Source organism: Talaromyces stipitatus, genomic scaffold, assembly GCF_000003125.1.
Source record: "Talaromyces stipitatus ATCC 10500 scf_1105507295511 genomic scaffold, whole genome shotgun sequence".
NCBI lineage: Eukaryota > Fungi > Ascomycota > Eurotiomycetes > Eurotiales > Trichocomaceae > Talaromyces > Talaromyces stipitatus.
Genome location: NW_002990119.1, coordinates 362,312 through 387,918, shown reverse-complemented (window position 1 = coordinate 387,918; position 25,607 = coordinate 362,312). Strand labels below are relative to the sequence as shown.

Sequence of the window (25,607 nt, the reverse complement as noted above, 5' to 3'; positions counted from 1 at the left end):
GCGCTAGAGGGCACTAGAAATGTATATCATAATTAATTACAACTGATTACGGTTTGGAGCTCTCTAATTTTCTATCTAGCTGATAGCTAAGATCTGATTTGGTTTAGCTTTGTATAAAAACATGTCAAATACCCTCAGATTACACGCTAATTGCTAGCGTATTCCCATCACTTTTGACTCCCTGTAGAGAGTAAATTCAGTGTGACCCACATTAATAATTAAGAGTCTGTAAATTACTGACCATGACTGGTAGTTTTTTGATGGTTCCACTTCTGAATGCCATTGTGCTCCGTACGGAATACTCCGTATGGACTATGGAGTAATCAAGGGCCCCAGTCCGTGATCATAGAAGTCTCTCAATGCTTTCAAGTCTTAAGTCTTTGTGCATAGACTCTAAATGACGAATCAAAGGTATTTTGTACACGGTCCACAACCTCGCCGAGGCTTACTCACTTTGCTGATCATTCCAAGACTTGGTTTCCATTGGAAGCTCACAAAATGGAGAGCTGATCTCATGCGTAGCATAGAGCTTGTTTCTCACATTGGCAATATTTACGACGTAGTATTTAGTGGGACTCAGATTGTGGGCTGGCTTCACTCATACTTTCGGATTTCGGCTTTGCTGAGTACATATTCGACCTTTTGCTACCATTTAGCATGAACAGATTCTCACCTCTTGATTGGAATGAATCAAGTAGATACCCCTGTAGCACCTCGTATCTTAGTGCTCCGGCCGTTTCACAGCGGATTATTCCGCATGTTGGTTCTGTTAAATATCTAGAGTAATCGAATGGTCCAGACGTATGATCTGAACATGTAACTCATTGCCATTGGTTCATTCAAGCAAATAGTCCTGATTTCAATTGCCCACAGAATACAATTTAGCCATCGAGATCATCCAGACCACGCCGGTGGCTGTAACTTCGGTTTTACTAGCTCATCCTGCATGCATAGGGTTCCACAAAGTTGCATCCATACTATCCGCTGGTTGTTTTAGTAATTCTAGTACTGTAATTTGAAAAAAAAAAAAAAAAAAAAAAAGGACGTAGACCCTTGCTTCCTGCATGCGCGAAGACGGATATCACTTAAGAAGAGATGAAGAATACAGGGGATGCTAGCTGGTAGTTCCGTAATCGCGATTTGATATCGGAGTAATTTTTATCAACTAGTACACACTTTAGCCTTTTCTTTATAACATTAGTTAGATATGGTTGGCCATGTCTGTGATGCAGCGAGGTTTCTTCTCCTTTCTTTTCCTTCTAATAATACTTCTCGGCCAATGCCGTATAACCAACACGCAGTTTATTGTGTCGTATTCCTGCAACATTTTTCCTGATCGGCACAGGGTTCTGATCTTTTGTTTTTCCCCAAACTTCAGTTTTTTATTCGATATTCTTTACGGATTCCTCTTTTCTTTTTCTCATACCCTGGTTCAGCTCCTGCAACTGTAGATCTCGTACATCATCTGTATGTGATTACGCGCAGCTCCTGATTACATTATCCTGCCCGTAATTCTTTCATACATTATGATAGACACAGCCTCAAAGCAAGCCGAGGTAGCTGCCCAACAGCTTCCCTCCGGGAAGCGAGACGATGCATTGCGATATCTTGAAGAACACAATGGCATCAGCTCTGCAGAGGTTGATGCAGTAAATCTCAAGGCTCTGCGGACGAAGGTGGACTGGCACATTGTGCCATTGATGTTTTTGTGCTACTTCTTCCAGTTCATTGACAAAGTCATTATCAACGTGAGTATGCTCAAGTCCTAAAATAAGTTTGTGTTCTGACAAGAAGGCTAATTATGACATGAAGTATGCTGCTGTAATGGGAATTTCGGCTGAGTTAAAGCTCGTCGGTAACGATTTCACGAATGCTAGCACCTCATTCTTCATCGCCTACTTGATCGCAGAAGTCCCAAACAGTACGTCCTATTCGCATATCCAAGTGTGACATATCAGTAGACTGATGCAATAACAACAGCACTCCTCTTGCAAAAAATCCCCGCCGGAAAATGGCTCGGCTTCAATGTCATCGTTTGGGGCATAGCTGTCGCTGCTACTGCTGGAGTCAAGGGCTACACCACTCTAGTCGTAGCACGTGTATTTCTGGGCTTATTTGAAGCTACTATCGGTCCTTCCCTGATGATTATAAGTAGCCAGTACTATACGAAAAAGGAGCAAGCACCACGTTTTAGTTTCTGGTATCTTGGCCTTGGCGTTGCTCAAATCATTGGTGGTTTGATCTCTTTCGGCTTTCAGCACGTTCACCATGCCTCTATCAGCGGCTGGCGTATTATGTTCATTGTTCTCGGAATAGTCACTTCGATTGTCGGAGCAGCTGTGTTCTTCCTTATTCCGGATACTCCAATGAAGGCCCGCTTCTTGACCGAGGTCGAGAAGGTCGCCCTTCTGAGACATGTCAGCGAAAACAAGACCGGCGTTTGGAACAACAAGTTCAACTACGAAGAGATTATTGAAGCTATCTTCGATGTACAGGTATGGTTGTTGACGTTGATGGTCGTCCTGGTATGTATTCTGTCCTTATCCTCATTCTCGCTCTTCAATTTTTCCGTAGTTGCAAGCAGTGCACTGAATCTCAGCGAACTAACTTCTAAATCAAAGCAATCTGTCTCATCCGGCGTCGTCACAACATACTCTTCCACTCTCATCCGCAACATGGGTTTCAGCCCTAAAAATGCTGCTCTTTTGAACATGCCCAGTGGTTTCGTTAGCATCGTTTCCACGTTGGCTGTTGGTATTGGTATTCGCAGAGCGGATCATCGTTGGGCCTGGGTCGCCACGTGCAGTATTCCAGGAATCATCGGTGGTGGCTTGATGTCGTTTCTACCGAAAAGTAACAAGGCAGGTTGCCTAATTGGTATTTACCTCGTCAATGCCATTGTTGCTCCTCTTCCCGTTATCTATCATTGGACTGCAGCGAACTGTGCTGGATACACCAAGCGCGCTTTTTGCAGTGCTCTCGTTGCTGGTTCCTTTTCCATCGGTAACATCATTGGACCTCAAACATTCCAGGCGCGCGACGCGCCGGACTATCACCCTGCTAAGATTGCGGTTCTTGCCACCCAGGCTGCGGCTGGAGTTCTGGCTGTTGTACTGTTTGGCTATTATATCTGGGAAAATAAGCGTAGGGATGCGCGCAGCGCTTCCGAGCCAGTGGTTGACACGTCAAGTGAGGACTACAAGGCAGAGGCTTGGTCCGGAATGACAGACAAGCAAAATCGCAGTTTCCGCTACGTCTACTGACGCGGGAGTCTATATCTTCTACATGTTCAAGATGATGCTTGTTCAATGATTATCAGATATGACTACATATCAGGGTGGCCTTCCTCTTCCATACCTGGGTAGGTATTACTTTATTCGTGTTTCAAAATTTCAAACGTCCATAGGATTTCCATGGTAGATACATACAATCCATAGAAGCCAATATGTGTGAGACATAGCACATCACTACTCTTAATAATGCATGTTTAATATTCTAGGAAAGGTATATACGATCAGATACTTTCTGTATGACTTAGTCAAATGTCTTCGAAGATGCACAGGAGTGAAATCTCTGACTATGTATAACTGGTATTGCAACCTTTGATCCGTTGATAGACTTCGAGCAGAGGGTCTTCTATCACTTTCTCATAGCATTTTAAGTACTCACATCAATAAATCAATAAGATCTCCGTAATGAAAGATTATGCTCTTGTAGTTTTACCCTCCCTATCAATCAGCCATTGGCGTCAACAATTTAAGAATTATCCCCCTCTGGTACGGTTAAAAGCCTTGCCTTGGAAAGCACATGGCAGTCATGGAACTAATTATCCATGTATATACGCACATTTTACTTAAGCAGGGTAGGATGATTGTTCAGCACCTGCAGACCTAATAGACATATGGGTACATTCATGGATATGTAGCTATCAACTCAAGTAAAACCTAACGTATCAACTGATGGATAACGGTGTATATTTCTTGGACGGGCATGTGATCCATTCATTGTATCAGTTGTAAGGTACCCAGTTATGCAATGACTATTTCAAATGTTCAGGCAATGAAACTTTTCAACCGTTAGACATGCCGAGAATTGCATTGACAAGCTCTAATTATGACAGCAGGCGAATACTAGTAGTGATGGATGTAATGATAAGCCAGAATGCTCCCATCTGATGTAGATACAGTGCCTTTCCAGTAGTGTTGGCACCCCCCATATCCGAAACCACTATCCGAACTTCACCGCCTCCCTAATATAGTAATAAACTAAACAACGGAAACTGTTGGATGCGAGGATGCAGTCGAGATCTGGATAACTGACATCACGTGATTTCAATCACGTGATGAAGGCTACACCAGGAATCCCTTACGCGTCGGGGTCAAAGATAGAAAAGACAGACAACTTAAGACTACCCAATTGAACCCATATTCCATGTTAGGAAGCCTATCGTACTAGTACTAGTGCAGATGCACCCACACTGATCAGTCTTGGTTGCAGAACTAAGATAGATTGGCAAGGTATTAGACCCCTGCGCTGTAGCCACCTGTGGTTATAGGTAGTAAGGCCTGACTCCAGGATTTGTGTTGTCTCATCGCGAGGAACCGAATCCACGTGGAAGAGACGGACTTTGCAGCGTCACCTGTGACAAACTAAGTCTGTGCTAAAAGCCTCTCTCCTCTCAGAGTGAGACCCAGAGAGACTGTATTTGGGACAGTTCGTTAAAACGCCGACATTCCATAATACCGCCCTATCGCGAGACCACGCTGTTGACGCGTTCAAAAGTTAACAACACCAAACTAATAAGAAGAGACACCCTGTTGGTCAGTTCTTTGAAATCAACAAGCACCAATGTCTCATCCGAATCATCAAGACCAAGAAAATCCAGATGAGAATCAGTCACTCAACAGTTATCAGACTAGCCCCACTATGGAGCTGCCAGACGACAAATTCATAACAGAGATTGGATTTAATAATTAAGCTGGTAAAGATTAAGTCAACATGGCGAATTGGCTCTACGACGCCGTGCCCGGTGACGACGAGAAGAAGTTATCCACGTATACAATTCGGGTCATGTACGAGGCTGCAAGTGGCCTCCAGGTCGACTTTGAGATGTTCCAATGGTTCCATGACTTCTTTGAGGATTGGAAGATTGAGGACTTCAACCATCTAGATAAGACAATAAGAACCAAGTTGAAGGACTTCCTTTTATGGCGTGGCGTGTATGTTGACCACACGAATAGGAAGACCATCCTAATGGCGTTGATGGAATTATTAGAGATGGAAGACCCTCTTGAATGGCCTGAGAAGGCTCTACAAAAGAGGACTTTCCACCCTTGATCGAAGATAGCCTCACGACACCATGAACAGACAGCAACCACCTATATCAAGGAGTCAAGGATTGTCAATGATACCCACATGGTGCCATCTATCGAAGAAGAAGACGAGGGTATTTATAAAGAAACACCTTCTAAGGTGCCAAATCAGGTGATTCAAGACCATGTTCAATCGCCATTAAGATTGGTACAAGACATCTCAAGATTTACACCTGAAACAGGTGCAAATGCAATACTAGTCATGACACCAAGTCACAGCCAAGTCAAGATATCTGTAATACCTACCTCTTCAGTGCTACTCCAAGCAAGATCATTGGATCCGTACACCAAGGTGCCACCTAACGAATATGGACGTCAACCTGTTGATTCTCAGTTGGCTATGAAGTTCACCAAAGCATGGGATAAGACGAAGAATTATTCAGGAGAGCTTTACGATATCCTAGATGACAAAGTTTGAATCTTCTTACGACTATGCCAGTTGATAGAAATCCAGTTGAGTCAATGCTGGGCCGTCTTTCCCGAGATGCTTTCTGGCAGAGCAGAAACTTATTACATGCACCATGTCAATCCTGATGTATTATTTGCACAGATGTATTGGGCAATAAAGAGCTACTTTGACACAGAGTCAAATCACGCTCTCTACTACCAGGATTGGACGTCGATCACCCTGGTCGACGTGCGTCGTGAGAACACAGGGAAGACACTGCCAGAAGCAGTAGAAATCTTAGTAGAAAAACTGCATCTATGCCAACGTGCGTTAAGACCGCATTATATGTCCCCTGAACATCTTGTATCAGCTATCATAAGGGTATGTTAAGGATCACCAGAAATGAGCGAGGTCCTCAGTGAACCAACGACGAAGTTTGAAACACTGGTATCACGACTTTGTGCAAGGGCTGCTATTATGCAAAAGAAGGAAGCAGCTGGTCAATATCTTGCTAAATCTAACAATGTGCCATCAATGCACTTCATCAACAGGAAGTATATTGGAAAGACTAGTCAAGGGAATCGCCCGCCACCTCAGAGATCGTGGCGACGCCAAAACTGTCAAGATAATGGCTCTTGACAACGACATAACAGCTAATGTTGGATATGTAATAAACCAGATTGTCGATCTTACAACCACTCAGAGAAGGAACAAAGTGAGGCGAGGGAGCAATTTGACAGGTATCACCATGCTGAGGGCAAAGCTAATGCCTCGGACAAGACATATCGCGCGTTTCTAATGGACTTTAAAGCCAGTTATAATATCACGTCGGACAGCGAGGACGAGGAAGAAGCTGAAGATAATGATGAGGATGAAGCAACAGTATACTTTATGGTTGGACAACTGCAAGATCAGGTGTTCTTACACTAGATAATAGGCGAGGAGACTGAGCAAGATAACCCCCCTACCATTGCTTCTCAATTTGTGATAGACTGACATGACAGTGAGATTTTCCATGGAATCTTACCTGACACAGGAGCAGCAAGAGTATCAACAGTTGGAAGACGTCAACTCACCGCTTTACAAAAGATCTATCCAGGGATCATAGTCGACAAATCTCGTGCAGGAGAGTACTCAATTCGATTTGGTCAAGGGGATAGCGTTGACTCTGAGGGAGCTATTACTATAAAGACCCCAATTGGCAATGTCGATTTCCATGTTATGAATACACCAACTCCATTCTTACTTTGCATTGCTAATATGGATCACCACGAAGCTTACCTTGACAACACCACCAACTGCTTGGTCAAGGGAGACTTGAGAGTGCTAATTGTCTGGAAATGAGGACACCCTTGGTTCTTCCTAGACAATAATCATACACCAGTAATATTCTTAACAGAAGTAGAAATGAGACGCCTTTATCGACAATTTAGTCACTCAAGCGTTGACCGATTGCACAAACTCTTAGAGTAAGCCGGTCATGACGATGTTGACCACAAATCTCTTGCTAAGATCAAGAGGTATTGTCACCACTGCCAAATGAATCAGCAGGCCCCTCGATGATTCAAATTTACGTTGACCGACGATCAAGAATTCAACTTTGAGATCGTTATTGATGTCATGTATCTGGATGGCGAACCGGTCCTCCATGTCGTCGACTCGGTGACGTCCTTCCAAGCCGCCAAATTCTTAAAATCTCTGTCCGCTAAAGACACTTGGGAAGCAATCTATATAACATGGATTGACACCTATCTTGGTCCACCAGACGTCATCTCGCACGATGCTGGAACCAACTTTGCCGCTAATGAATTCAAAGTAGAGACAATGATGATGGGAATTCGATGTTATTAAATGCCAGTTGAAGCACACTCCGGGATTGAAAAGGTTGAACGATATCACGCACTGCTGTGCCGTGCATTTAACATTATTTCAGCAGAGATGGGAAGCACTATAAGCAAGGATGTGGTTCTGCAAATGGCTGTGAAAGCTATCAACGATATAGCAGGACCAGATGGAATTGTGCCTACCGTCCTAGTTTTTAGGGTATATCCACGCCTAACTTTAGATTCACCACCGTCTGCTCTGATGATTAGACGTGCCCAGGCGATGAAAAAAGTAATGGCCGAATTAAGAAAGGCAGTGGCTGAGAGGAAAGTCAATGACGCGCTAAACACTAGGAACAGTCCGATAATCACAGAGACACTCAACCTCCCCCTGGGGGCCAATGTCAAAGTTTGGCGAGAAGGCAAGGGTTGGACAGGCCCATATAAACTTATCTTAGTAAATGGTCATGACGTGACAGTCGATCTTGGTAATGGTGCTGTCGCTTTCCGGGCAATGTCAGTCCAGCAGTATCTCTGAGATCAAAGAGAGACAGATGATGGAATCCACGTCCCTGAACCACCCGTGACACCTCCACCTCCACGACATCGAGGACGACCACGAGGATCCAAGAACAAGCAAAAAGCGGATGTCAACGTATACCTATCGAAGAAAGAGAAGGGCGACCTTGAACTCGCACTCAAATTGAGACGAGAAGGAAAGATTGTGATAGAAGGTGCCCCATTCGAACTTTCAAGCGTTGCAGAGATCAATGGCCTGATTGCAAACAGGACGTTCAAAATCGTCCACCGAGATGATGTGAATCTCAGAGATCTCCACATTTTCAACTCCCGCTTAGTTAATGAGATCAAGGGGAAGAATGAGATCCCATATGAGAAATTACGCCTAGTCATCCAAGGATATAATGACGCTGGGAAAGCTAGGATCCTGACCCAAGCGCCAACAATTCAACAGGCCAGCCAGAGGCTATTAATATCCCTTATCCCCACTTTACTAAGTATAGATATGATTGTGGAGATCTGTGATATCACACAAGCGTATACACAGGCTAAGACAAAGTTGCAACGTATTATCGTTGCCAACCTGCCCAAAGAAATGAGGGGTAAATATCCACTAGACTCACTACTGTTGGTAGAAGGAGCTTTGTATGGCATTCCCAAAGCTGGCGTTCATTGGTTTGGCACCTACCACGAGCATTATAAGGTGAAAATAGACATGGAGACTTCTACGTATGATCTATGTCTACTCGTGACAAAACCAGGCGCTGAGAGCTTCAGCCTAGTGGGCATGTAGACTAATGACACACTCATCATCGCAACAGAAAAGTTTGCCAGGGGTGAGGAGCAAGCACTACAGGAAGTGGGATTCAAAGCCAAACCCAAAATCCAATTGTTGCAGGATACTCCTTTAGAATTCAATGGCGCAAGGATTATTTTAGAGCAGGACAACGTCTTCATGCAGCAAAAAGGACAAGCGACAAAGATAGAGCCAGTTGGAACAACAGATCGCGCGTAGAAGTACATTGAGCAACGAGCACAAGGGGCTTACCTCGCGTCTATCTGCCAACCAGAGGCTTCTTATGATCTCGCCGTCGCGGCCTAGCTGCAGGAGAAGGATCGATCCGAAAACGACTATTTGGCATTGAATAAACGCCTTATATGGCAAGCCGAGAATCCTAAACGAGGTCTTAGATTCATCCCCCTCGATTTAACAAAGGCAAAGATCATGATCTTTACAGATGGATCCTTTGCGAATAACCGAGATTTGACTTCCCAGATTGGTTTTCTAATCGCTATGGTCAACGAAGACTTTTCTAAGGAAGGACGCTTTATTGCCACCGGTAACATAATCCATTAGGTTTCGTCAAAGTGCAAGCGTGTAACCCGGAGCGTTCTCGCCTCGGAGATCTATGGGTTAACAACTGGATTTAACTATGGAATTACATTGGCAAGTACCATCAAGATGATCACGGACCACCTTAATTTACCTACAATCCCAGTTGTGGTTTGCACCGATAGCTACTCACTATATGAGTGCCTCGTCAAGTTAGGAACCACAAAGGAAAAGCGCCTCATAATCGACCTTATAGCGCTCCGTCAGTTATACGAGAAACGGGAAATAGATGAAATCCGCTAGATCCATGGAGACGATAATCCCGCGGATGCTTTCACAAAGGCGAACCCAAATGGGGCCCTACGGGACTTCATTGACAAGAATAAGTTGACGATTCATGTGGAAGGATTTGTGGAAAGGACCAAGCAGGATTAGGACAAGGTTGACAATTGTTGACAGGGAGCCTGATTATTGGGATTTGCATGCTTTTATGAGAGTTGGGAGCTCGACTGCAATTCCATTTGTAAAAGAGATCCAGTGTTGGATGCGAGGATGCAGTCGAGATCTGGATAACTGACATCACGTGATTTCAATCACGTGATGAAGGCTACACCAGGAATCCCTTACGCGTCGGGGTCAAAGATAGAAAAGACAGACAACTTAAGACTACCCAATTGAACCCATATTCCATGTTAGGAAGCCTATCGTACTAGTACTAGTGCAGATGCACCCACAGAAACCTCCAAAAAGCTCTAATATTTTGTATACCAGCCATCTGCGTTTAGTACTGCCTGCACTCTATGAGGCATAGAGTCGCTTAAATTTTGAAGCACGCGCTCCCCGATTGATTCCCATGCCTCTATGCCTGCTTGTATTAATGCGCATAACGTAGTATCATTATCCGGTGCATTTTCTAGCTCAGGATGATCCTGGCGGATGATTGTTTTCATAATTGCCCATAGATTCTCGATAGGATTCAAATCCGGTGAATATGGCGGCCAAATCATTACTTCAACTTGCATTTCTTGAAGTAAGTCACGAATAATATGAGCTGTATAAACAGGCGCATTATCTTGCATAAAGATATCTCCATTCTCAAGTAACTCTGGAAGCTGGTCCATATAAGTTTGGCGTATAACTGTCGCAGAGATACCTCCTCCACGAGATGATCCATCCGAGGTTAATGGAACTAAGCTCGTACGGATATTATATTGAAATGCAGCCCAAAACATCTTTTTGATGCTTTTCCCAGTACGAATCTCACGTACGTCATGCTCAACTAGTTGCTCACTAGGATCATTCCAAGTCCAAATCAATTGACCTCCTTTGCCTCGTTCAACTGTAGATTCGTCACTCCATATTACACGTTGCCAATCTGTAGGTGTAAAATGAGCATACCTCTGTGCCCATTGAAGCCTTTTTTCTGCATTCTGAGGAAGGATTTCAGGGCGGTCTCGTTGTAGCCATTTCCTCATATGAAGATTGCGGAATGCTCGACGGATAGTAGTCTTTGAACATCGCATATCCACCGATTCTTGAAGCTCATAAAATTTAATATGAGGATTCTCTTTTGTAAGCTGAACGAGGTTCTCTTTTTGCTCAGATGATAGTTTGCTAGGCTGCCCAGAGCGAGGTAATGAGCGTTGATTAACCCGTTGATGCTCTTTTTTGATTGTATTGCGAATAGTTGATATAGGGATCTCTGGGTGCGCTTTATGAATTCGTTTATAGCCCCAGCGCGCGCTTGTATGAAGCTCACATATCCGAGCTCTCATACAAGGGTCTAGTTCTTTACGCGCTGTACGACGTCGAGGAGCCATGATTTTTGGTGAAAAATATAAAGATATAGGACTTTCATAATAATTTGTATTTGACGCGATGGGACGCGATTTCAACGGGCTAATTTTGCCGGCAGTAAATGGGGGCGGTAAGAGGGGGGTGCCAACACTACTGGACCCCCACTGTACGTGGACAAAATCTTAAGCATGTGATTGGCTCAGCTGACCCGTTTGACCCGCTTCGGGCCGGATCTGCAGTAACGGAACACATGATTGGCGGCGCGCATCTCTGATGTATGGAAGCGGTGGTCTGATCTCCAGACAATGCCGTAGATCAGACGATGAACGATCTTATTGATAAGAGCTTAACTGGACATCCATGGTTTTGGTTATCGGGCAAGATGAATTGTCAAAAAATAAGGTAAGATACATGTTGCTGCTGTGGCTCACTAGATAACAAGTCTGCATGAAAGCCAATATTGCAGATATATGTTTATATATTTGCCCTAATTGATTAAGTATTTTTGGAACGATTTCATTACTTATCATGCAATGTGTTATCAGGCTTAGAGATACTCATTTATCTAACTCATGCTATCCATGGATGGGGATGTATCTGCCAGAAAACTTATCCCGAGAGCCCTATTGTCACAAGAATCAAGTCACAGCCAATAGATTAGCCCATCTTGGATAGACTACTGCTCGATGGAACAATAGATTATCCGGATAATGGATTAGGACATTAGGGTTATTCGACAAGGAATGTTGTGTTCAGGACACAATATGGTTTACCACGGATACAATACGTTGTGTCAGGGATACAAATCATACAATCTAGAGCGGATATATAAGGACGCTCATTTACCGTGTACTAGTTTTCCTCCACTGTCTTTTATTAACTGTACAACCTAGGGTATAAGAGTACATACTGTACACAGATCACTCTAAGCTAGTCAACACAGTTACTCCTCTCTTATTGTCTCTTTGATATAGCTCGATACTCGTCTTTGTGACACTCTCGTTAGCAGAATACCACCGAACCTTAGTTCAGTGAGGAGTTTACTCTGATCTGACTTACCTGTCAACCAAGGTTTACGATACCTATAGTTCCAACATTACCTGTGCTCATGGCGATTTTCTCTATTTCTTCTTACTGGTCGATAGTCGTATACCTAATAGTTGAAATCTTTTTCCATTGCTAACCCAGCAACTCTTATTCAGTACTTCAATCTGACTGCTGGATCAAGCTAGGCAATGCTGGCACATTACAAGACTATTGCGGCTATATACCCTTGCTGTTACCATCACCTGTAGTCTAGCTAATGAACTATATCGCTTCATCATGTTTCATATCCGCTCCCCGAATGATTTGAACGGCGTATTTGTTCGTTGACTCATACAGAGCGCGTGGGACTTCGTCTTTGTAATGCAAGCTGTATTGGAGTATTGTGTCTCGTTCTCTAGACGTTCGATCAACTGCATTACGATGCCGAGCCCTATCAGCATATTTGGATGTCGGAATATTAAACAATAGGAACACTCGGACTATGCATCACCCAGTGTCACTCCCAGTAAGCAATAGCACAACCGTCAAAAATCGAAACGTCATTTCCAGATAGAGAGAAATCGGACCTAAGGGTTGCTGTATGTCTGATTGGTATCTTATATTTTTCTAGTAGCTGTCATTAAATGAAACGAGACATAATACAGATAGAATTTGACAGACGGCATCCCTTCTGTAGATAGTTCACCGTACCGAATGTGATGTGGTTCGTGTGTCCTAATACAACGATACAACAGTACATATTCTATCTGATAGGAGTAATTGGCATGTATAAAGACAGTCAATCCGCCATGAAGTGATTGCAGTAAGCTCCCTATGTGTCATGTTCCCAGTCTCTTTTCTCTCATTTTGTTGTAAGTCGTAGCGACATGGCCGCTATTTTCTGCACGTATAGGTGTCGCTCGATGTAACTGGGGTGAGAAAACACTAGATATCATGGGAGGATGACCTGACAAGATGACAATGGTGGCGCTGGGGCCGTTAACGGCTCTGGTATAGAATGCAATGTTCGCATGATTGATTCCAAGAAGGCGAAGAAAATCAGAATGAACTTAGTTACGTGCCAGCTACCGACTAGCTACATTAACACCCGAAGATTTTAATGCAACAACTTATATCGTTTATAGTGCCATAGTACCGCTGTACTCGATGGGACGTTGCACACATTTCAAAATTCGACTGCAGTATCGGTTTCCAAGCCGTGGTTCGCTGGCCGTCACTATGCAGGGATCAAGTGTTATGTGACTCGCTAGACGAACTCATGATTGAATCGCCAGTTACCTATGCGATAAGCCCTTGTAGAGGGATCTTTTCACCAATGATCCGGTACCTGTACATGTTTCAAAAGGGAAATCAATAGTTGGACAAGAGAGCCAATGCGTCAAGCCAAAAGTGAAAATTATGATCGTATCAAAAAAGCGCGAGAAGAGTGTATAGTCACTTTTTGTATCGCTTGACAAAGGAGGTACAAAGGAGAACCTTGGACTTGGCCCAGGGACAAACCAATAAAAGTAAACTATGAGTTAAATCTGATCACATCCCGAAGCCAAAATGCTGGATCTATGTAGTCCCGCTTAATCCTTCCAGGTTTTAACGTTTACATGTTCCCCCACCACCAATCACGGCAAAGGAACAAGGGGTGACTCTGAAATGAAACATCAGACGGCTACAGAAATCGAAAATGGCTTGTTGTACCTTAGTCCAGTACTAACTAGAGCATGTCAGGTGGCGTCGCTAGCCATGACTCTGTAATGTCAGCAGGAGATTACTTTCTAAGTACTCAGCATGGATGACATATTGTACGCGTCAGTGGTAGTTAATTAGAGGGATATCATTCGCTAGGTAGTTTCTATACCGTTCAAAATTCCCATATCATATGGACATACGCTCCTCGAGAAATCAGAAACAAGTAACAAATTACTTTTTTGCTCTGGACGTCTGAGTACGCTCATATACCGTTTTCCAAGTTATATTTCATTTAAAAAGATCTTTACGGTAAGGGGCCCGAAATTTCGTGGTTGACGCCACGTTGCTACCGCACCATCGATAACGGTAACTGGCTATCTAGAAAGAGCTTAATTTTAGGGTCATCTTTGTACTTGATAGTTCTGCTGATGACTGGCTCACGATAGGGTAACTACTACGTTGTAATCACACTAGTATCATCAACTCGCCAATGGTGCGACAAGTTTCATTATCATCTCGGTACCTTAAAATCAACGAGGGATTATGTTAAAGCCGTAGTTAGAGCTTGACTTGTCTGTATCCAGGCGTCCACCACCAGGAACGTGATTCTATTTTAAGACGTTACTGATGACATCTGGGTGCTACGAATATGACAGAAACCATCTTCAAGATACATTAAGCTCCTCCTCGTTTCAGATCTGCGCAGATGTCATCGAGGTAAACTGCTTCGATAGATATGTTGAATGAATAGCGAGTCGGAATTTTTCTTTCATTCAGTCTAGATCTAAAGAGATTGGACGACTTCAACTACCGATTGGTTTACTGGAAGCTAGTGTGTCACAAATCTAAACTGGCGCTTGAGCCTTAGAAGCATGTACGTGGTGCCCTAGCTTTCCTGGTAAGAAACGTGCTTATTCTTTTCTCTGATTTGATCTAGCCCCCTCAATGGGTACTAATATGTGCTCCGTCAACCTCATGGCAGGTGTCGCTGTAACCCTCTGTCATTGGGGGTCAGTTGATACCTCCGATCTTCGAAACCACCACCCTGATTGAGCCCTCACATGGGGACTCGGCTATGTAACCGTCTGCATGAACACATGGCTATTCTTATCTATGTTTGATTACAACCGGGACCAAGCTCATACATGAATGCATGTAGATGATTTACTAGTCCCATGTTTGTGTAGCACTCGCTGCGGTTCCCAAGATGGTGCCTCCTGACTATGGTTCCGGAATAGGAAAGGGAGCTCTAAGATTTAGGGATTTACAGACCGTGGCCCTCCTCCAAACGTTAATATAAGTATGACCTTGTCTCCCAAGCTCATGGTTCCTTTCTTTTTCTTTTCAACTACCACTCTCTCAGTTCACGAGCCAGTCTCTCCTTTCAAACCCCCTCACTCAGTTTGACACTGAATAGATCCTTGACGGATCGTTACACTCCTTCTTTTGTCTATTCTTAACTTCCACTGTACATAGCTTTTGAAATCCAGCTATCTAGCCTTTTTGCTGCCTTCCAGCTGCCTTCCAAAGCTCAGTATATAGCAATGAAGACGTCAACTGCTTTGATCTGCCTCGGCCTTATGGCCAGTGCCGTTATTGCTGCTCCTCATCGGCTGCAGGCACGCGGTCCTGGAGGCGAAGTTGTTGTTTATTGGGGCCAAAATGCGGCCGCAGCAAGCGAAAATAACGACCTTTCGACCTACTGCACTACCGACTCCGGTATTGATATTGTTGTTCTTTCCTTCCTTTACGAGTACGGAAACGGTAATACGATTCCTGCCGGTGTGATTGGGAACGATTGCTCAATTAGCACCTCCGGTCAAGGCACTAACTGTGATGCCCTTGCCAGCCAGATTGCCACCTGTCAGTCAAATGGTGTCAAGGTTATCCTTTCGCTCGGCGGTGCTGTTGGTGCCTACTCCCTCACATCCCAAGCCGAAGCAGAGACAATCGGCCAGAATCTCTGGGATGCCTATGGAAAGTCCTCCGGGGGGAGCATACCACGACCATTTGGATCTACCTTCGTTAACGGCTGGGACTTCGATATCGAAGCTAATAGCGGTAACCAGTACTATCAATATATGATTTCTAAGCTCCGCTCCAACTTCGCCTCAGACTCCAGCAATACCTACTATATTACCGGCGCTCCCCAATGCCCCATCCCGGAGCCTAATATGGGTGAGATTATTCAGAATGCTCAATTCGATTACCTTTGGGTGCAGTTCTATAATAATGGTTACTGCTCGTACCCAAACACTCTCAACTACGCTGACTGGGTTTCATACGTTTCCGGTACTCCTTCTGCCAACGCTAAAATCTTTATCGGTGTTCCTGCGTCCGAGCTTGGTTCCACTGGCACTCAGAGTGGTGCTGTTTACTACCAGTCTCCGAGTGTCCTCGCAAGCACCGTAGCTTCCTTTGACACCAGCTCAAACTGGGGCGGTATTATGATGTGGGATGCTGCATTTTCTGACGCCAATGTGATTAATGGCTGCAACTACGCTCAGCAAGCGCATAGCATCTTAAAAACTGGTTCTCCCTGTGGTGGAAGTGGAACTACTCCTCCCTCCACGACTACTACACCCACCCAAACCACGTCTACTGCCACTGCTACTGTCACCGCCACTGGTGTGCCAGTACCTCAGTGGGGTCAGGTTAGTTAAAAACTTCCTCTTCAATTTTCTTATTTTGCTCCATCTAACCAACATCTTTATAGTGTGGAGGTGAGGGCTACACCGGTTCGACCGTTTGCGCTACCCCATACACCTGTGTTAAAGAGAGCCAGTACTGGTCATCGTGTCAGTAGAACGCTTCGCTGCGATCTGTAAGTCTCCGATGGGGATCTGGTTCGGAGCTACCTACCCATTGAGATCACAAGGGCAAGAGTGTTCATTGGCGTAACAATCACTCGGTCATATTGTCAAAAACATCTACTATAGGTAAGGGGTGGAGGAAGAACGACTGCTACTATTTTGCTTGGATGGGCTTTCACCTCATCTATTTATCATTGATAAATTTCTTGTTTATTTTCCACGCTGATGCATTTTCTGAACAGAGTGGAACATTCCTCGTTACTACAGCATTTACAGTGCTCTTCTGTGGGGACGAAAGGGATTGGAGAATCGTTCGCTTCTTGTACATATTTTTCTCTCAAACAGAGATCAGTTTTGCAATAATTATCTTGTTATCCGAATAACATTACTTGATCAAATCGTGCCGAGTCTGATTCCAACTGACTGAGAACCTGTAGGATATTGACCTAAGCATCTCGACGATCCAGCAACCGAATTGGATTGTTAATGTTTTCTCACAACAAACTCAACTACTTTAGTCGGCTTGCTCAATGCTCATTTGATCCTATCAAGCATGACTTAATCCCACCCAGAACTTGCCGACAATTTGTCTCCAAGCATACGAAAAGCATGCGGTAAGGCTCTGAAAACATGAACATTGGTGGGCGCACTGCATATAAAAGCCAGTTATGTTAGAAAACACCGTCCTTGACATGTTATTTGGCTAGGAAACTTCAGCGTACCCTTGTTCAGTCAGGAACTTTGCATATAATAGCCCTTCATCCCGGAGTGGATCGTAACCTGTAATACCAAATGTTGTCGGTGGCATTTTCTTTGCTTCTTCTACCGTCAAAAGCCCGGGCTTTAATCGCCTGTCGTTAAAGTTAGGACTTCCGACCATTAAAGCGTCATTGAACATCTTTCTCGTTTCGAGTTCAAGAAACCTGTTCTGGCACAATGATTGTAGGAAGATAGAGCCGGATCTTTTATCTGGCACATCTGAGAGTCGTAGCAAGCAGCAAATACCGAGGACGGCATCATCAAATCCTGTCCACAAATGGTCGGCTGTTCCGATAGCTGCAACCGATTGGGGTCGATGGTCGCCATTCTTGTCAATGATGCAGGCAAATGGGTGCCGACTGAGGTCGCGCCAATTACGAGTCGGTCAATATCTGCATTTATACTAGATTCATTCTTGCAGAACCAGGCCATGGACCCATGGAGTCTTCGAGATCATTCCAAGCCGTGGGATAGGTATATTCCGGTATATGACGATCATTGATGTTCAGGACGAAAAGGGCTACAATAAAGCAAAGCGGGTCGTCGGATTTTAACAAACCATACATGAATCAACCGCCATGAAGATGGATGTACACAGGCAGTTTGTCTTCTGATGAAAGTCGTGATCGATATGTTCGTGCTTCTACCTGATGCCCATGTCTGGTGAAGATCGAATGGCAGTGCATCAATATTTTACTAACAAGCTGAAGATTTTTCATGATGTCCTCTGCTGCCGCATCCCTTCTCGCATTTTTGGTTCTTTCCATCTCCTCAACGCTCAGACCTGAAGTGGGTGGTAGTGCTGAAGCCACGCGAAACCATCCTCGCTCGGGACGCCATATTCGCTGAAATCACATTATACCGGGTTGTGAATGATATTAGGACCGACAAATATTTGCAACCTTGAGGAATAGTGTTAGATTTACCGGGTTTTATTTTACCCTTTATCTGGTGAAATTGATAGAAACAAGATGATCCTGTAATTTCTCAACTGAAGGCTTGAATTCCTCTCTGCTTCCTTGACCAAGTCGTGCTGTTTCTAACAGGAAATTGCCCTCTATAATGAAGAATCAAAACCTCTCGCTTTAATACGTGTTTCTTCCTGATTGCTACGCCAGTTGGGCCTCGCTGCGCTGTGCACTTCACCAATAATATCTAACAAATAGTTGCACGGAACCACGGCCGTGGAGCGTCTTATATGATCACAACTGAATCCGCGAATGTCTAGGTAATTGCCTGCATTGACAGTGGATCAACTACCTACCGACATCCGAGGCCATTCTTTGTGAAACATAATCCGGTAAATCATTGCGTTTTCGGTGTCCGAGTATTCTTTAACTTTACGGGTTCTGGCTGGAGGTGTTTAGCCTGGTGAAAATTATGGCTTACTTTTCTGAAGCGCTCTATACTGTTCCTAATTCCCTATTCTGTAAACAGTTTTGCATGGCAACTGACCACTGCATATTGCTTTCTCCATTTCCAGCAATCTCCGTGTTGTAGCATGTCCCTGGAGATGTACTCCAACCACTATTTCACGGACTCGAAGTTCAGCAACTACTATCAGAGTGCTTGTAAACGCTCCGTACGGGAATAGGACTTTTGTAATCGCAGACTTGTATTCAGGTTCATGGATCTCTACTCCAGAGTCCATATTGGTTTGTTGATAGATTGAATTGAGCTCACATTTCTGCTTATATGGCCGTCTTCATGATAGCTCATTTGTATGTATGGGGCTTGTATATGTGCTAGCTAGGCGTCTAGTCCATTACATCTTCCACCATTAATGATATCCTCCACTTGGTACTATGTACCTTATCTGGCAATGCGACATTACTATTCATAAGCATACGTGCAGTCTTTCCTCAACTAACCCCGACTCGCTGGCTTTCTACACGATTCATGTTACATCTCCGTAAGATACCCTTAGCAGCACTTTGAGCTTTCCTTATGATTTCCATCTCTTTCAAACACCCACCATCTGCCAATTGTCCATTCCTTACAACGATCCGACCATTCACAACTGTTATATAAACATCCCGCCCTGTACATCCATGTACAACAGTCGTAACGGACGTAACTCCATTGAAGTCCTCACCATCGTCATCATCAGGGTTCCACGGTGCAACGCCAATATTTCCACGCCCGTATGGATCAAGTATGACGAGATCTGCCTTTTTGCCAACTTCCAAACTACCTATATCGTTCTCTAACCCCAGTGCTTTTGCGCCATTTATCGTTGCCATTTCGAGAGCAGTCTCAGCTGGAACAAGTGAAGCATCGTTGTGTACTCCCTTGTGAAGTATAGACACCAAATGCATTTCTTGAAACATGTCGTAATGGTTCGAACATGGTGCGCCATCTGTACCTAAGGACACATTGACGTATTGATCGTGTGCTAACATGCTCGGTACGGGTGCTATCCCAGAGGCAAGTTTAAGGTTGGAGGACGGATTATGCGCAACTGTCGTATTTGTCGAGGCTAGTATCGGAATATCCCTTTCCAGATCTAAATTGACCATGTGCGCTAATACTAAATTTCGCGGCTTCGCGGCCGTGGCCGCAGAACACAAATGCGTTGCTTCCACGAATTCCATTGGACTGCACCCATAAGTACCTCGGTATATTTCTAGATCTCGGGGAGCTTCCGCACAATGCATGGTAATAGATATGCCATGCTCAGAACAAGCATCCCCCAGTTCTTGAAAGGCATATTTCGGTGCACCCCGCGGAGTACCGGCTGCAGCCCAGACTTGTAATCTGTTATCGTAGGATCCGTTGTGTGCTGTGTGAGCTTCAACGAGGGCAGGAATAGACATTGCAATTAAGTCTTTGTCTCTTGGGTCTGTGATAGAAAGTTGTCGATTGGTTTCGATGAATTTGACTAGTTTACCCTTCAACACTGTCAACGAGACAGTTCTTAGCAACGGTGAAAACAACCTACCAAACAACCCCTAATCCCCATCTCACCCACAACATCACAAACTCTCTCAAACCCCGCTCTATACGTCAACATTGGATCCAGAAAACACGTTGTCCCGGTCTTTAGCATCTCCGCTATTGTAAGCTTGGCAGCATTATACCCATCATCATCTGCATAAACGGCTTCCAACGGCCAAATTGCATCACACAGCCAATTGTGTAGCGGTAAATCTTCAGCCAATCCGCGCAAAAGTGATTGCACGAGATGGGCATGTGTGTTTATCAATCCTGGGATGATGATTTTATTTTTGCAATCAATAATTTCCGTGTCTCCGGGTAGGAGATTAGAGGGATATCCTTTTCCGATCGAAGCGATCCTGTCGTTGATGATATAGATATAGCCATTTCGGATTACTTCACGAGAGTTGTTAACGGTTATAATGGTCGCCGAGTGGAAGAGTATTGTATTCTCGTCTGCCGCCATGGTCTGGTGTTATTTTTGATACGTGAGATGAACAATATCCTGGAACGAATTCAGATAGAAGATCTAAACTAAATGAATAGATTCCTCAAATGTTATCCACCTGAAGCTTAAGAAAGGATAAGATCTCAATGTCGGCCGAGCCCCACTTTGATCTCGGTCCTCTTCCGAGGCTGATAAGATCCATTGATAAGCGTAGATAAGAATTCATAGTAAATGATAAGCTACTCTTGCTCCAGCATGATGCTGACTCTTTGACTTTTGTCGCGATAAACGAGCTAAGCATCGGTTCGATATATGTCTTAAACATTCTTATAGAGGCCCAAAGTTATAATACTTGGCAGGATCCTGCCGATGCATAAAAGTAGTCGTCAGCTCTTGAGTAACTAATTCACGGGCAAGACACAATGGAGCCCTCAAAGAAGAAAGTGGCTACATCCGAACGTCCAGATGCTCAGTCATCGTCATCAGTCACTGAGAACGTTTCATCATCGCGATGGGAGTATTTGAAACACTACTTCACGAGTCGTGATGGCTGGATTGGAGATTATGTATGTCACTTCATATTTCCGTTCAGGGGCTCTGCTAACGAACGGTGCAGGACTACATGTACCTCATCACGCCGAACATCTGGCCCCTCAACAGGAAATATAAAGATTTTGAAACGCCTTTCTACGGCCTCAATGACCACGTGCCAATCTTCCTAACTATCATCCTCGGCCTTCAGCATGCCTTGACACTGGTCGGATCCGTAGTTTCCCCGCCATTGGCAATTGCTGGCGGCGCATTCTACCTCGATTCTGAGCAAACTCAGTACCTCGTCTCTACTGCTTTTATTACCACTGGAATTGCTACGGCGTTGCAGGTCACTCGGCTCCATGTCATGAAAACGCCGTTTTTCATCGGGACGGGTCTCTTGTCCGTTGTGGGACCGACGTTTGATATTCTCAATATTGCTTTCAATTACACCAACATGCGATATGCGGATGGGACATGTCCCGTTGACGAGACTGGAGCGAAATTGCCTTGTCCAGAGGCATGGGGTGCCATGCTCGGCACAATGCTGTGTACTGTATGGGTTCAGATATTAATGTCGCTTGTTCCGCCCAAGATCCTCAATCGCATATTTCCCAAGATTGTTACTGGTAGTTTGCTGGTACTTGTCGGTGTGTATCTCATTGGCAATGGAATGGAGAACTGGGGGGGAAGTTCCAACTGCAATGGTGGAACAGGCTTTTACGCCTTGTGTCCAAACACCGCTGCTCCCAATCCGCTACCATGGTGCGTAATGCTCTAAAAAATACTTCACAATTGTCTAACATTATATAGGGGCGATCCCAAATTGATCGGTCTCGGATTCAGCGTTTTCATAACTATAATCTTTGTTGAGATCTTCGGATCACCACTTATGCGCTCCGCATCTGTCATTTTCGGGTTGGCTGTAGGCTGCATTATTTCTGGTGCGGCTGGATACTGGTCCAGGAATGAAATAGATGCTGCCCCTGTCGGTACATTTTTGTGGGTTCATACGTTCAAACTGTCCGTCGATAGAGCGCTTGTCTTGCCTTTGATGATTATGTTTGTCTGTGAAGCTGTCAGTTGCATGCCTGACATATTGGCGACGGCTGAGCTTTCCGGTGTCGATATCGATGGCACTGAGTTCAATAGTCGTATACAAGGAGGAATATTATGCGATGGTTTGGGAAGTCTGATCAGCGCCCTTGGTACTGGACTACCTATGGTCAGTCAGGCTGGCAACAATGGTGTCATCTCCTTGACAGGATGCGCTGTAAGTACTAGTAACAACAGCTAAGATCTGTAATTTCTAACTATATTTTAGAGCCGGCGTGCCGGATGGTGTGCCTCCGCATTCCTAATTCTGATGGGTATCTTTGGCAAATTCGGCGCAGGCTTCGGTTCAATGCCACCATCAGTTCTCGGTGGGATGCAAGTATTCTTGTATAGTACAATCGCTATTGCTGGTATACGTGTTTTGAGTCTTGTCGAATTTACAAGACGAAATCGATTCATTTTGACCGCCGCTTTGGGTATTGGCTTTATTGATATCGTATCGCCAACCTGGTTTTCTAAGATCCTCGACTACAACGGGTCAAATGTTAATTTGCGGGGATTTGAACAAGGACTGAATCTGATCGTCGAGACACCTTTCATCATTGCGGCAGTTATTGGAGTTGTGTTGAATTTGGCACTGCCAGAAGAGAAGGGGGCAACTAAAAATACCCATATGCTTCCATGGCAGTGACAGCCGACTGAAATGTCTGAGCCGAGTAGATAGGTATCAGTCATGTACATCATGCAACCCATAATAATACAATATCCATCAAGTTATGTAGTTTGCAGCTAGAGCAAAGACTTCTTCAAAGTTGTCAGGAAACTCAAATCCATAAATCGATTGATGTCCTGTCGGCGGCATAATTGTGTCCCTGTCTACATCCGCTTTGCTTTCCGTTGGTGGCCAGCTACTTTGATTTTGGGCGTCAAACCAGTCTGCATTTTGGTTAAGCCTACCCATTGCTGCAGAAAAATGCAAGTGATCTTGCTGGTAAAAATTCCGGATAATCTCACTGATGTCCAGATTCCTTCTATCATTTCTGGTCGAAAGATCTCCGTGATCAGAACCCTCAACTTCATGCAGAGTCTTTTCTCGAATTCTTTTTTCGTTTGCGAGCATTGCTTTCAGTAAAGGGATTCCCCGCTTCGCAATCATATTCGTCTCGCAAACTGAGAGCATATGAAGACCATCTTGAACGAGACGACGGTGTTCGTCACATTCGGGAGATGACTCTAGAGAGTAGATCATGTCAAGGCATAGAATAATCTGCTCGTTCATCAGTATATCGGGACTGAAAAAGATTATGAAGAAACTCACCCCTGCAGCTACTACGAACGCGTGATGAATCCACAGAATTGGGCCACCATCACTCTTAGCTTCCTTTAATTCTTTGATAATAGTTCTCGCTGCTGCAACGCATGTCCGTCGGGTTCGAGAAAACATTGGATTGACAAAACTTATCCCTAGGAATTTCCTGTGAATCATGATTACCTTATGTGAGGTACTAATGGCGAGACAGCGTCGAGCCCATGGAACATAACACGGCCACGACGGATCAAGTGGGACATTTTGGAGATAATGTGGTAGACGAGTAGTGGCTAGTACGCGCAGCTGCTGGTCATATTCGAGAACTTTCTCGTACCTCGTGTACAAGGTGTTTGAAGAGACAATCGCATCTTGTACACGAGGCATAAGAAATGCAACTTCATAAAAATAGCGTGAGTAGTTCGTAATCGTTGGTATATCATCTGGTTTTGTGATCATGTCTCTATCATCACAGTTCCGTGGCTTCGTGGTATCAAAAGACGTTTGGTTTATGAGATAGCTTTCTGTAAATGGAATGGAGAACCAATCCTGCGTACAGAGCTGGCACCAAACACGACGCCCAAGCTCTCGATTGATTAAATCATGTGGTTCGGTTTTCTCTTCATCATGACCAAGCCGGTGTAATCCCATGCTTTGCGCAATCCGGACTGCAGAAGCTAGAAGAACTGACTGGCTATTTGATTGTCCTAGCATATGAGCGGAGTGAGTCACAGTAGCAATCGCTTGAACGGAGAAGATTGAATGAGAGGACATATAATCCGAGTACTGCAAGCAAAGATTCATTGCTTGGAACCACCTATGTGACAGTTCTTCCCGCTCGTCATCGTTAAAACCCCAGGACAATACCAATGTTCGAGGAGCACAGGTTAATGAACCCAAGATGATGGCAAAGAGCAGGCCAGTCCATTGCAATCCCGTATTCGTCGGTTCAATCTGTCCATTTCCTTTGTCGAAGAGGTCGTCCACAGATCTCTGAAAGACAATTGTATGGAATGAGCCGTGGTACCAAAGAAGATAGTCACAGTGATACTTGACGAGTGTGTATAAGTGAGATCGACTAGGCAGAAGAGACTGTAAGTAAGAATAAATTGCTATTTTTGAAGGGAAAAAGGGTATTTGCTTCTCCATATCGATGTCTTTTGGAGAATATGGAGTAAGATTGCCATGGGTAGTGTTGATCAGGCCATGATATTTAGGATCTTTACATCGACCCCAAGCTAGAAACTCGAGAATAGTAGCAGCATCTTCAACTTCAGAGGTGCTTTGCGTCGTTGATTCAGTAGTTTCATCACCATTTCCTCCAATATCTCGGGAAATCACTGGTGTATTGGCCGACAAAGAGAGTGGGGGCGGTTCACTTGACATCCTTTCCGACAAAGTAACCTGTGGTTGACGCAGCGCAGATTCTAGAGAGTTGACTTTCGCAGTGAGGCTTTTCACCAAGGCCAATAGTTCCCTATTTTGGCTCTCCTCCAAGACAGCAGACTCGGTAACTCTGTTGTCATAACTCGGACTCGGCGCGTTGACCATGGAATGATCGACGTGACCTCTCGGACGTGAACAGTTAATGCCTCTAGAATCATCAATCTTTGATTCAGCTGTAATTCATATAACGTGCTCCTTCAAGGTGTACTCACTTCACGGTGCAATTTCGACAAGGTAGAGTCTTATCACATTTCACTTTTCGTCGCGTGCATTCTAAGCATGCAAGCCGCTTTCTTCGTATTGAGAAACTCATATTTCATTTGTAAGTGAGGGCTTAGCACGGCATTCC

At 44.4% G+C, this 25,607-nt stretch overlaps 10 protein-coding genes across 10 annotated transcripts, besides 3 other annotated features; 6 read left to right on the top strand and 4 right to left on the bottom strand.

The window, feature by feature from the left end:
- Nucleotides 1-1,018: 1,018 nt before the first annotated feature.
- Nucleotides 1,019-1,041: a microsatellite.
- A 184-nt stretch (nucleotides 1,042-1,225) lies between these two features.
- On the top strand, nucleotides 1,226-3,529 carry TSTA_098540 (MFS transporter, putative). Its single transcript, XM_002485790.1, has 4 exons — nucleotides 1,226-1,748; nucleotides 1,813-1,921; nucleotides 1,981-2,525; nucleotides 2,622-3,529. The coding sequence occupies exons 1-4, from the start codon at nucleotides 1,527-1,529 to the stop codon at nucleotides 3,261-3,263; spliced, it is 1,518 nt and encodes a 505-aa protein (XP_002485835.1). The 5' UTR covers nucleotides 1,226-1,526; the 3' UTR covers nucleotides 3,264-3,529.
- Nucleotides 3,530-4,998: 1,469 nt separating this feature from the next.
- Nucleotides 4,999-5,790, top strand: TSTA_098530 (uncharacterized protein; the record flags this gene model as incomplete). Its single annotated transcript, XM_002485789.1, has 2 exons — nucleotides 4,999-5,223; nucleotides 5,368-5,790. The coding sequence occupies 2 exons, from the start codon at nucleotides 4,999-5,001 to the stop codon at nucleotides 5,788-5,790; spliced, it is 648 nt and encodes a 215-aa protein (XP_002485834.1).
- A 768-nt stretch (nucleotides 5,791-6,558) lies between these two features.
- TSTA_098520 (uncharacterized protein) lies at nucleotides 6,559-7,104 on the top strand (the record flags this gene model as incomplete). Its single annotated transcript, XM_002485788.1, has 2 exons — nucleotides 6,559-6,677; nucleotides 6,765-7,104. 2 exons carry the CDS (start codon nucleotides 6,559-6,561, stop codon nucleotides 7,102-7,104), a joined length of 459 nt encoding a protein of 152 aa, XP_002485833.1.
- A 276-nt stretch (nucleotides 7,105-7,380) lies between these two features.
- Nucleotides 7,381-9,738, top strand: TSTA_098510 (uncharacterized protein; the record flags this gene model as incomplete). Its single annotated transcript, XM_002485787.1, has 6 exons — nucleotides 7,381-7,575; nucleotides 7,645-8,099; nucleotides 8,130-8,891; nucleotides 8,937-9,093; nucleotides 9,205-9,399; nucleotides 9,460-9,738. 6 exons carry the CDS (start codon nucleotides 7,381-7,383, stop codon nucleotides 9,736-9,738), a joined length of 2,043 nt encoding a protein of 680 aa, XP_002485832.1.
- A 449-nt stretch (nucleotides 9,739-10,187) lies between these two features.
- TSTA_098500 (transposable element tc3 transposase, putative) lies at nucleotides 10,188-11,500 on the bottom strand (the record flags this gene model as incomplete). Its single annotated transcript, XM_002485786.1, has 2 exons — nucleotides 10,188-11,396; nucleotides 11,441-11,500. 2 exons carry the CDS (start codon nucleotides 11,498-11,500, stop codon nucleotides 10,188-10,190), a joined length of 1,269 nt encoding a protein of 422 aa, XP_002485831.1.
- Nucleotides 10,191-11,228: a mobile genetic element.
- Nucleotides 10,335-11,222: a mobile genetic element.
- A 4,006-nt stretch (nucleotides 11,501-15,506) lies between the features above and the next one.
- Nucleotides 15,507-16,850, top strand: TSTA_098490 (class III chitinase ChiA2; the record flags this gene model as incomplete). The annotated part of the gene is made up of 2 exons (XM_002485785.1): nucleotides 15,507-16,616; nucleotides 16,679-16,850. 2 exons carry the CDS (start codon nucleotides 15,507-15,509, stop codon nucleotides 16,766-16,768), a joined length of 1,200 nt encoding a protein of 399 aa, XP_002485830.1. The 3' UTR covers nucleotides 16,769-16,850.
- A 483-nt stretch (nucleotides 16,851-17,333) lies between these two features.
- On the bottom strand, nucleotides 17,334-17,673 carry TSTA_098480 (uncharacterized protein; the record flags this gene model as incomplete). The annotated part of the gene is made up of 2 exons (XM_002485784.1): nucleotides 17,334-17,424; nucleotides 17,498-17,673. The coding sequence occupies 2 exons, from the start codon at nucleotides 17,671-17,673 to the stop codon at nucleotides 17,334-17,336; spliced, it is 267 nt and encodes an 88-aa protein (XP_002485829.1).
- Nucleotides 17,674-19,396: 1,723 nt separating this feature from the next.
- Nucleotides 19,397-21,028, bottom strand: TSTA_098470 (guanine deaminase, putative; the record flags this gene model as incomplete). The annotated part of the gene is made up of 2 exons (XM_002485783.1): nucleotides 20,476-21,028; nucleotides 19,397-20,425 (listed from the first exon to the last, which is right to left on the bottom strand). The coding sequence occupies exons 1-2, from the start codon at nucleotides 20,935-20,937 to the stop codon at nucleotides 19,397-19,399; spliced, it is 1,491 nt and encodes a 496-aa protein (XP_002485828.1). The 5' UTR covers nucleotides 20,938-21,028.
- A 313-nt stretch (nucleotides 21,029-21,341) lies between these two features.
- TSTA_098460 (purine permease, putative) lies at nucleotides 21,342-23,213 on the top strand (the record flags this gene model as incomplete). Its single annotated transcript, XM_002485782.1, has 4 exons — nucleotides 21,342-21,485; nucleotides 21,536-22,215; nucleotides 22,264-22,723; nucleotides 22,775-23,213. The coding sequence occupies 4 exons, from the start codon at nucleotides 21,342-21,344 to the stop codon at nucleotides 23,195-23,197; spliced, it is 1,707 nt and encodes a 568-aa protein (XP_002485827.1). The 3' UTR covers nucleotides 23,198-23,213.
- Nucleotides 23,214-23,275: 62 nt separating this feature from the next.
- TSTA_098450 (uncharacterized protein) lies at nucleotides 23,276-25,363 on the bottom strand (the record flags this gene model as incomplete). Its single annotated transcript, XM_002485781.1, has 2 exons — nucleotides 23,276-23,798; nucleotides 23,844-25,363. 2 exons carry the CDS (start codon nucleotides 25,361-25,363, stop codon nucleotides 23,276-23,278), a joined length of 2,043 nt encoding a protein of 680 aa, XP_002485826.1.
- Between the last annotated feature and the right edge of the window lie 244 nt (nucleotides 25,364-25,607).